Below are 10837 nucleotides of genomic sequence, written 5' to 3'. Positions count from 1 at the left end.
AGCACAACATATCATAGATTTCACTGCATCAAAGAGTCGAGTTTTGGGACCTTTCCAGAGGGTTAATTAGTGTGACTGTGAACAGTGACATTTCTCATGAAAATTGAAGTTAACAATATCTTCACAGAGCTTGCTGAACTTAGTTCAAGACACTGTACAGAGTAAATTTCTTCAATCATTCACTCACAGTAAATAACACAAAGTATTGGATATACAGATATTTATATCTGGTAACTGACTATTTTTTATTTAATTACAAACATCATGACAGTTTCTTTTCAATAATTAAAAGGTATTAAAAAGAATTAGTTCCATATATCTATCTTCTAAGATTAAAATATGCACTCTTATAAAGTCAAGAAAAAAACACACACAACAAATGTATAATGCATATTAATAAATATTCTTTATTTAGTAAATTTTGCACATTGCGCTCTTAATATCACACCCAAGTCCTTATTACAAATGGATGTTCATTCTCTGTAAAATCTTTATATTTAGAATTTCTGTACACATTTAATGGTACAACCTTCACCACTACATTGAAGTGTCACCAAAGAGAAAAGACCAAAAAAAGAAAAAGAAAACATAAAATAAGACTCCTAAAAAATATCCCTAACATCACAGCTTGCAAAGCTTGATTACTGATTCCACTGTGCTCTTACCCAACGAACCTACAGAGGACCAACAACAAATAGCTAGGCTTGGTCAAAGAGAACAATTACATGTGAGAATGTGGCCAAGAAATTAAAATAGAAAAGTGTTGCTGTGCAATTGCAAAAGTGAGAGAGCAACAAAAAGTAAGAATCACATGTACTTTAAAGGAGAAATGACTGAGCAAGACACCAGAATAATCTTGTTTTTTAAGGATGTTGCAGCAGTGGTCACGAGTGTTTTTTGTTTTGTTTTTTTTTCCCAAAGTAAGATGTCATTAGTGCAATTAGTTGACACTGGTTGTGGCAAACCACTTTCCACAGGCTGGCTTACTCCGCTCAGTGGCATGGCAGTAGTTGGTGAACTTCTCTTTCAGGAGCTGTCGGTACTGGTGCCGGTTGTTATAGAAGGACTGGTTTCTTTCTAAAAATGCCTGGATTTCATCTTGCGTCAGACAGTTCTCTTCATCTGAAGTCACTTCTGAATCATCCTGTATTAAGAAAACAACCGAGATGCATGGGTTTACAGAAGAGCCAGAATCAATCCAGTCTATACATTTCTTCTTATTAAGAAAAAGTTAAATGTTGTTAAATATATAGATTACAAGTGCTTTACTTTCTTTTAAACATTGCCTGTAGGCTTTTCATACACTTTTTACTTAGGTGTGCTAATTCCAGTGCCTGCATACTCTACATAATGACTTGCAACCGTGGCTTACTGGCAATGCTAAATACAAGAAAGCGCTCATGAATGTTGTTAGTTATGACTGTCCTTGTCCTAACCTTGTGTCTAAACCTCAAATGTCACATGAGTATTGCACTCGAGTGACAAGTGTTCACGTGACACTGACGCGACTGTCGATATCGGTTCCGTCTTGTTGGCTTTGTCGTTACTCCAGGGGAATATGCAGTTTTCCTTTTACATGTGTAAGTATTCCTGACCCTATTAACACTAATGCAAATAGGCTATTTTCATATTTTAGCCTACATTACTCACCTTCAGCTCTCACTAAACCTGGCACAAAAAAGATTCATGTGTTAGCTGGCAGCTTTCTGAGCCAGATCAAGTGGGCCTTGATCAATTTGACAGCTACTTGACGATCACACAAGACAGTGTTTTCACCTTCTTAATCCTATAGACCCTGTTTGAGGAATTGAGAAGGTGCCTATGTCTATTATTGGATGTAATCAAACAAGCTAAGGGATGTCAGAGGGATTACATACTGGAGCAGTGTGCTCACATAGATTGCAAAATGTAGAATAATACATTTATTCAGTGCCTCTTCACTAGGTATCAATGTGACATTTGTGCATGTATTACTGAAAAAAAAAACTAGACTTGAAGCGTAAATAAAGAATTTAGGTAGTGGTTACACACCATGACTACACAGTTTAGATGCGAGTCTGCACAGATTAAAATGAAAGCACAACTGTTGCATGAGACATGTAACTTAAAGACACGTCCGATGTGCTTATGGTCTAGACACAAGGTAACAAGTCAAATTATCTCCTGTGAGGAAGGTTTATTTTTGAGTGTGTTTCTCACTAACCAGAAGTTCCACAAGACTGATGTTTGCCTCTGGAGGACCTGCATGAAGGCTCACATTCTTTTGATGCACTGTCCATGGTAACCGTAATGCAATGCTGGCAAATGTATCACCACATAAGGAAGAGAAGATTTCTTTGGTTCGGCAAGTGTGCAATGATGGTGGACTGTGGTCTGCTGTGTTCCCATCTGCCATACAACCTTCACCTTTTTGCCCCTGTGGAAATGTACATACTTTATTTGATACACAGCCTTAAATATTCTGCATACAGCATGAGAATTCTAGAGTATGTCTTCCCACCTGGCTGTTGCATAAAGCCTTGGCCTTCCTTTTCTTTTTTTTACTCTTGCACTGAGTGTTTTCCTCAGAGTGTGGCCAGCAGTCCACGCAACTGTCTGTTCCATCCTCCTCCTTGTCGTCAGCACAGTGATGGGCATTTGAGTCATCTCCTGCTGAAGGTAAACAAAAACATGGTGAGAAAAAAAAAAAGAGAACCAAACCACTATACTTTATATTTAAAAGACTCGGTTCGCATTTCAAGTCCTCAGCATCTTAGAGGTGCTCAAAACAGACCTGTTTCGTCATGATTGCATATTCCCTCAGAACAGGCAATATCAGAACCTTCTCGTGATCCGGTCTCACTGCCCTCCATACTTGAGGAGTAGCCACAGTCACTACCATTGCTGTGAGGAGACAAATCTGGAGAAACACATGGAAAAGTGAAATTTTTCACATTCATTATTTGTTCTTACAGTTGCCCTGTCTTGTTATGGAGTAACCTCCACACACAGAGGTTACTCCATAACATAACATAGATATAACACAGAGGCTCATGGTGATGTCTGTGTTAAGGCGCTCTCTTTTTATTCGAAATTCGATTTTTCACAATATCTAATCTGTAATCATCTGGTTGGACTCAAAATATACAATACAACAGATTGCTTGAAGTAATTTGCCCTGTGGTCCAGCAGAGGACACCCTGAACTATCCATCTTTCAGCTTTTGCTCTCCTATGCACTGTTAATCTTTCATTATGCTAAGCTAACAAAATGGAAGTGAAGCCATGCTGCTCTGATAACCACCGATACCGAGAAACAATTTAGCAAGTATTTTGGGTTCTACAGTTAGACTGGGTGTATGTTTACCCTGTTTGGTGTTGTTTGGGCAACTGCAGGAAGTGCCTCCATTGGCAGTGATTCTCTCATCACATCCAGTCTCCTCCTCCTCATCATGGCTGCCACAAGCTTTGCAAGAGCCTTCAACAGACTCAAGAGAACCCTGAAACAAATCACATGAACCGATGTATATGAAGGCAAGCAGATGTATAACTGCAGATGACAAAAGACTTCATAAACAATTTTCAAAGGGACCCTCGCTGGGAGGATTACCTCATCCAGATTCTTTTCCTTGTCTTCTGCCTCCTGCTCAGTTATGTCAAAGCCACACTTGTTTTTGCGCCGATTTTTTCGCTTTTGCCTCTTTTTCTCCTGTTTCAGCTCTTTGGCCCTCTCTTCCTCAGACAACTCCTCGACAAACTGCTCAAGCCGACTGATCCCCTGCATCTTCTCCACCGCCATCTAGGGGCACAGCAATAGATACATTATGGCACCATAATGCATTTATTATCTCGCTGAAATGATACCATGAACACGCTGGCTTAGAGGTTGTTTACCTCAAAACTTTTACGTAGTGCATCAATTCCCAAGTGAAATAATATCTGCCAGGTCTGCTCCTCTGCTCGTAGTTTCTGCCAGATCCTGTGCAGACGCTCATAGAGGTGAATGCCCAGACAGGTCAGGACTTCTTCTTGTGCAATGTCAATGGTCTTGGCATGTCTCTCTCTGCGTCTTTAAAAAAAAAAAAAAAAAAACAACAAAAAAAAAAATTCATCAAATGCACATATAAATACAGCAAAAAGCATAAGCCATGATAGAAACTGACTTGAATGAAAGTGACTTCATCGAAGGTCAAAGTGAGCACTGAAGCATTCACTGTTGAAACCTTTACTTACTCATAGCCTCCTGCAAACTCAGGCTCTGCCCGGCCAAGGAGGTGAGCAATGAAGTCAGTCTCGCAGCACACATGGATGTGGCGTTCATGGGGACAACAGCATAGTCCTTCATACAAGGCAGCACAATACCCCTTCTCTTTAGTACAGTCCAGCTCCCCCACTAGGATGTTGTATGCCCTCAGAACTTTATTCTTACAGTCGGTGCAAAACCTGTGAGTGAGAAAGTAAACACACACGGTTAATTCACTTCTTTTCAAATGTCTAACATAACATTTAAGAGAGGGAACTAAAAGCATTTTGGAAAATAGCCACACATTACCTGTGTTTACGCAAGTATGTCTCCAGCGTCTCCAAGAGACAAGCACTGTCAATGAGGACCACTTCATCCCTGCACTCCTGAGACATTAGCTCCCACACATCCATCCAGCTTCCCCTGAAAGCAAACATACAACCATTATAGCTATACCACCACAATCTTTTAAACCTCCAGTAACAGAAGTTGGCCACTTCAGGGTAGCTGATGTGGAAATATTAGTAAATGTTCAACTCCAACAACTCCTGAGGGAAACAGCAGGCTCAAAAACTGCTTAATGTTCTACTATGTTCACTATACTTAGACTTGTGTTAAGAGTGTCATTTAAAGAAAAAACAACAGATACACAAGTTTGATGAGGGGAACAGAGGAAAATATTACTCACCCCAAAGGTTTAGTTTTGTGTGTGTCCAAGGAGTGTAACTGACAGCGCTTGTTCTTTTTACTTTTTGGAATGGCATCAATCATATCATTTAACTTTGATCTGTAAAAAAGAAAAAAAAACAACTTTCAATTTGCTGCATCTGAGCCTAAACAATACACTATGTGTCAGCAATATCTGAGACAACACAGACTAAATACATAGTTTGCAGTTAATTTATTTAAACCCCTTTGTCACATTTATGTCTGAAAGCACACAAGTGGGGTGTCTACCACTAAGAAGAAGAAAGCAGTATTTCAGTTTGGTATAACATTATCATTATCTTAGTATTTCAGTGCACCCAGCGAATATTTCTTATCAAGGTTTTGGTTTGGTTTTTAACTAACAAAAATAATTTTGGCTGATCTTTTTTGACACACAATATGATTGATTTTGCAGTGCAAACCAAAGATACTTGTGTGTATCTTACCCATGGACATAGAAGAGGGTGTAGAGCTTGTTTACATCTGCTAAACAGGCTTTGGTGACAGAGAGCATGCCCGTGGGTTTCACTGTGAGGGGCTCCAGGGCCGGGTTCCCTGATTCTACTAAATGTGAGAAGAGGCGCTCCACACTTCGTCTGCAGCCCACACATGGTACCAGCTGAGATAATGCACTGTAGACCTCTCTGGATGTCACCATCAGGGCAATATTCAAGTCCTGTTGCTTCAACTTGGAGTGATCCTAAAGGCCAATAAATCATACATCTATTAGCACTTTGCTGACAACTACACACTTCTTGGATAAGATTATGTACATAAGACTAGGCCAAGAGAAAAAAATTCTGATGTTATTGTAGATTTTAATAGAGGCAACTATGCAAAATTAAAATCACTCACCTCAGAAAATTGTTTCCAATTAGGCATGTTTATTTCATTGATTTCAACATCCATGACACTATCAGAAAATTCCATCACCATCTGACAAGATATAATATGAAACAGTTAATGTACAATATAGAAATTCTCAGAGCTCATTTCAGCCATGCTGATAATTGTCACAATGCATGACAATTTCTCACAAAATGCTCTTATCACTGTTTACATTACCGACGTGCATGGTATCACACAATCTTGCAACCCACCGGATCTTGTCTGAAGACAATTTAAATTTATCCTCTGGGGAAAAAGGCCACTGTTTCAGGGCAAATACCTGGTCATTGTTTACAGCATGATTAGAAAACTGAGACATGAGAATGGACACTAATCTATACAACCAGATATCTGCAAATGAATACAGAGCAAAAAAAACGATTAGAAAAAAAGCTACATCATCGTCAGAAGACGGTTGATTGAACTGCCAGTTTAAATGTGATTGGTCAATACTACAAATGGAATGCAAACACAAATGAGACTGTTTCCGATAACAAAATCTTGTTCCTTGCCTACAGGGTCTGTATTCATATGCTATTTATATCTGTATATCATATCATATGTGTTCATAGAGATTAGGTATCACATGCCTCAGAAAAGACTGGTTTCTTGGTTGTTAAAGTTTATACCACTGCCACCAAAAACCATGGACACTGACTGACAATATCAATATCATAAATGGACACCTCTAACTTTCACCTCTAAATGAGTGTGTCTGTTTTACTTTAACTGTAAAATGCAATCAAAACTGTCTTCAGTGCCTGCATGATTTTAAGCCATTATCATTATATATTATTATAATAATTATTATAATTTGAGTCATATAACATTGCATATACATAAATACAACATGTTAATTAAACATGTCTGAATACTTAATTACTTGTCTAAATCATAAGCTTTGTTAATTAGGTGTCAGATTGTGCAACAAGGTTTGCAAAACAGAATGTTTGTCCCTCAAACAGGTTGGGGCCTGCTTTGTAATAACTAATCCTTTACTTCTTAACATTAAATCAGAACTAATGTGGAGTGCTAACACATGACCCAAAGAGGCTTATGGTTGAGTTAGCCACATAGCACCTGTGGTCTTTTGAGACAGACCCCTTGTGGTCATATAGGAAAGATTATTTACCGTCAGCGTATCATCAATGTAAAGGGGAATCTGTCTGGCGAGAAATGGGTAATCCTCTTCCCCTTCCCTGCAAACTGCTACCAAACGTGCCATGATTTCTTCCAGTTTGAATGTTGTGCAGCTCGCCTGCAGGTGACACACAAGAAACCGGCTGACCACAACTGACATCAGCACAGGCTACACCAAGCTAATGCTAATATACTGCAGGTCACTGCGGACTGAATCCGACATTACCTTGTCACTACAGTGAAAGCTATATTACACACTTCTTGAAACAAACACACTGTATAAAAGACCAATTATTTACTGGCGTTGACAAAACCTAATATAACGTTACGAGCACTGTTGCAATACAGATTTGTCTTGACCCAGATTAAATCAGCTAAGTTAGCAAAATAACCTAGGAAACGACAGCCGGGAGGTTGAAAGGGTATGGTGCTTTAGTAAGGAAAACGCGTTTAAAGCTGTTTTATCTATTGTTGGTTAAAGCTGTTTCAATTATGAGGACAAGTCTAATCACGCAAACGTAAAGCTATACCCTGGACAAGATAAAGCAGTAACCGGCGGCTAACTTGTTAACGTTAGCCTGCTAGCTAATTTCAGTCGAATTTTGCAAAGTGAGTAAGCCGGTGAGTGTATTCTATGCACATTACTACCAAACGACACATATACACGGATGTTTTTAATACCTGAAAAAATAATTCATATGTTGCAATACTGATATAGTTAGTCTACGAACTGTCAATACCAGCAAACTTGGCTTAGTTTCGCATCGCTGTCCCCTAAAGCTAACGTTAGCAAGCTTGAATACAGCTAATATAAAGTTCAACTAGATGACTGGCTACTTAGCAATTGCCACTTTCGTCAGCTCCTCCTACTTACGATGAAAAGATTAAACATATTCGTTTACCTTGACAAAATAAAGGTTATTATTTTACTTACCCGGCTCTGAAACTTCCCCTTAGAAAAATAAATAAGTGCGAGTGTAACTGAGTCTGCTACCGTGGCGGAATCCTCATTACTGATGTGACCTTTGCCCTCTGTACGTAATAACTGACGTCGTAATGCCGCTTCCAGGATGCGCCTGACGGATGTATTTTGAAAAGGAGCAAATGTCTAGTCATATGTAAAGCTGTTATAATACCAGTTTATTTTAAACGAATAAGCTTTCCCTTCAAATTTCGAGGATTTCTTAATTATTATTTGCTTGTTCGTTCGTATTCATAGGTTTTACATAAATTTGTTGCTGTATTAAATTGTAACTCAAGACCTTAATTTTAGTGGACTAATTTGGTGCATAGACTGTAATGATGGTGAATAAACTGTTGCTTTTAAGAGTTCAAGAATAGTTTAAATAAGTACAGATATTGCAGTAACAAACAATAAATAAGAGATTGAGAAAAGACAGACGTGTACATATATGGGTATACAGAAGAACAAAAGCTCTAAAGCTCACATTACATCCTATGTTCAATTGCTGCATTATTTTAAATGCTGTTTTCTCTTTAAAGTTCAGATATTATAGTAGGGCAATCCAGTATAAGCAGAGGGCAATATTTAACAAGAATGATTATACTCATTTTTTAAAGAACAAAGCAAATCAAAGAGCAAAGCGAAACAAGCAAATCATTTAAGCACACATATCCAGTTTCACAGAACACTGTACTCCAAGTCCTTGCTTGTTCTGAAATATGATTTTATTAAAACATGTATTACTTTGCATATATAAAAAGGTATCATGTACAACAGTTTATATTTTCTTACATTAACTCTTCCCAGTGTTTTTAATTGTGATGAATTTTAATGTCTGATCTCTCCAAGCCCACAAGAACCTTCAACAGACAAATGAACCCTCTAGTACGGTTAAAAATGTAAGTTTACCAGAATTTTAATGTAATTGCACAAAGATGTAAAATATATATTATGACACAATTCATGAACATGTATGATAGCAAAACACACACTGAAAAGAAACTGCTACAACTAAGCGTGTCCACTATGGAGTTTGTCAATCCCGTCAGGACATTTGCAAGCAAGAAGAATAGCAACTGATTCCTGCTGACAGCTTGAACAAGGCAGAGGGTTTCTAGTTCACCTGACTTTCTGACAAAGGCTGAGTCTGATTGCTTTTTACACAGATTCCATGATGAGGGTACAAAGTGACAGTCTGATATTCTTTTGGAAAACAGTAAGACCATATCAGCTATACCAATGATGGACATAAAAAGCAAAGACTGAGCAACACTCCAGATGCAGAAAGGAAAATTAGCTAAGCGGCGAGACACTGGCTCCACAAGTGTCTGACATGTGTACAAAACTGCATATAGGACAAAACTACCCAACAAGAGTGTAGAAAGCACTTTGAGCCACGATCTAACCTGGGATCTTGGTTGCATCACATAGAGCCCCACCTGAACTCCTGCCATGTAGATGGCTACATAGCCCACCACAGAGAATATACCCTCCTTGTTAGCATGCAGAAAGTCCTTTTCTCTGTCATTGTTGTGGATAATGAAGGCCTTCAGCCCTGATGTCTCTAGGGTGAGTTGATAAAATCCACTGATCAGAAGGGCAAAGAACCACGAGGAATTGGCTGGCAAAATGGCCAGCACCATAGAGGCCACAACTCTGACGACTGCTAGTGTGAAAAAAAAATTCCAGTGGATGCCATATTCTGTCACATGCTCGTGGTAACTGGTCATTTTGACGCTCAAAAGCCTTCCCATGCCAAGAACAACCAGGGGCCAGACAGACAGGAGCTGCTTCATGATATGATCCATCTTGGATCCAGAGATGTTCTTCCTCCGTGCCTCTGAGCAGACAAGGGCATTTGCAAACACATACGCTCCAACCCCAAAGTCCATAACCCCTGTACCATAGGTTTCTGTTTTAGCATATCGCCTTGGGAAGACACTAAAGTCTACGGCAAGGATGCTGATGGCTGTTTTCACATTTACAAACACTCTGAAGACAGTCACAAAGGGAACCTGATGAAACTGAACATGACTTTGAAGGAAGGTGCTGAGAGCATTATCTGGGTGCCTAGCAGAAGGCTGTCTGTTGATATAGCAAAACATACAAGCTGAAACGATGGTCAGGCTTATGATGACCTGGTGAAGAATGCTACTCAGAACAGTGCATGATAGGACAAGGGGAAGAATAAGCACAGAGAAGTCCAAAAGCAGGTGAGAAATCAGTGGAAGTGGCAGTGGAAGAGTCCCTTTGGCCTGATGGTAGAGTATCAGAATCAGTCCTCTGTTGATGAGGCATAGAGGGGAGATAAACGAGCCCAGTCCCACCTCCTGCAGACTGGTCCCATTCAGATTACTCACAAACGCTTCCTTAAGTTCCCTCTGAGACATGGCCTGCAAACATTAAAATAAATTTTTTACTACATGAGAGAAACATGGCTGCACTTGGACATAAAGAAGTATGCATATGCTCAACTGACACTGGAAAATGTAACAGCTTTGACCACACTATGGCAGAATTTACAAGAATGCGGGCACTCTTTTAGATTCATAGGTTAAGTAGTCTTCGTTTGTTTCAGTGTACAAAAAACCCTGTTACCTGCTCTTCAGGAGTGTTCACTTTCCCAGACGGTATTATTGCACTAGCACTCACCATGAGTGGAGTCATCTTAGTTCTCTAATCCATACTAGCACGTACAATGACATTACCAAAGTAGCTGTCTGTGTAGATATCAGTACTTACCACGGGGTTGTCTGTTCGTCGTGGGAATTGGAGAGTCACAAAAATACCGGTTTTACCGCATACCAACAGTCGCACGAAGTATAACCTATGGTCCAACCCATGATGCTACATTAACCTAAGCGCGCCCATGCTTATTTCCGTATTCGGCCGCACGCTGCATTCAAGACAGCTGGG

The 10837-nt window shown here is 39.4% G+C and overlaps 2 protein-coding genes across 3 annotated transcripts; both read right to left on the bottom strand.

Annotated features, from left to right (window-relative positions):
• Positions 1–384: 384 nt before the first annotated feature.
• On the bottom strand, positions 385–8049 carry ggnbp2 (gametogenetin binding protein 2). 2 transcript variants are annotated; one of them, XM_046410464.1, is made up of 14 exons: positions 7892–8049; positions 6950–7075; positions 5785–5865; positions 5376–5629; positions 4910–5008; positions 4531–4644; positions 4212–4421; positions 3873–4047; positions 3589–3777; positions 3346–3478; positions 2774–2899; positions 2501–2652; positions 2204–2416; positions 385–1144 (listed from the first exon to the last, which is right to left on the bottom strand). In XM_046410464.1, exons 2-14 carry the CDS (start codon positions 7040–7042, stop codon positions 941–943), a joined length of 2043 nt encoding a protein of 680 aa, XP_046266420.1. In that variant the 5' UTR covers positions 7043–7075; positions 7892–8049; the 3' UTR covers positions 385–940. The 2 variants fall into 2 exon arrangements, with proteins under 2 accessions (XP_046266420.1, XP_046266421.1); XM_046410465.1 differs by having other exon boundaries at positions 2501–2649; positions 7892–8048.
• A 577-nt stretch (positions 8050–8626) lies between these two features.
• pigw (phosphatidylinositol glycan anchor biosynthesis, class W) lies at positions 8627–10824 on the bottom strand. Its single transcript, XM_046410729.1, has 2 exons — positions 10664–10824; positions 8627–10314 (listed from the first exon to the last, which is right to left on the bottom strand). The coding sequence occupies exon 2, from the start codon at positions 10309–10311 to the stop codon at positions 8827–8829; it is 1485 nt and encodes a 494-aa protein (XP_046266685.1). The 5' UTR covers positions 10312–10314; positions 10664–10824; the 3' UTR covers positions 8627–8826.
• Between the last annotated feature and the right edge of the window lie 13 nt (positions 10825–10837).

Source organism: Scatophagus argus, chromosome 14, assembly GCF_020382885.2.
Source record: "Scatophagus argus isolate fScaArg1 chromosome 14, fScaArg1.pri, whole genome shotgun sequence".
Classification (NCBI taxonomy): Eukaryota; Metazoa; Chordata; class Actinopteri; family Scatophagidae; genus Scatophagus; species Scatophagus argus.
This window is presented reverse-complemented; position numbering and strand designations above follow the sequence as displayed.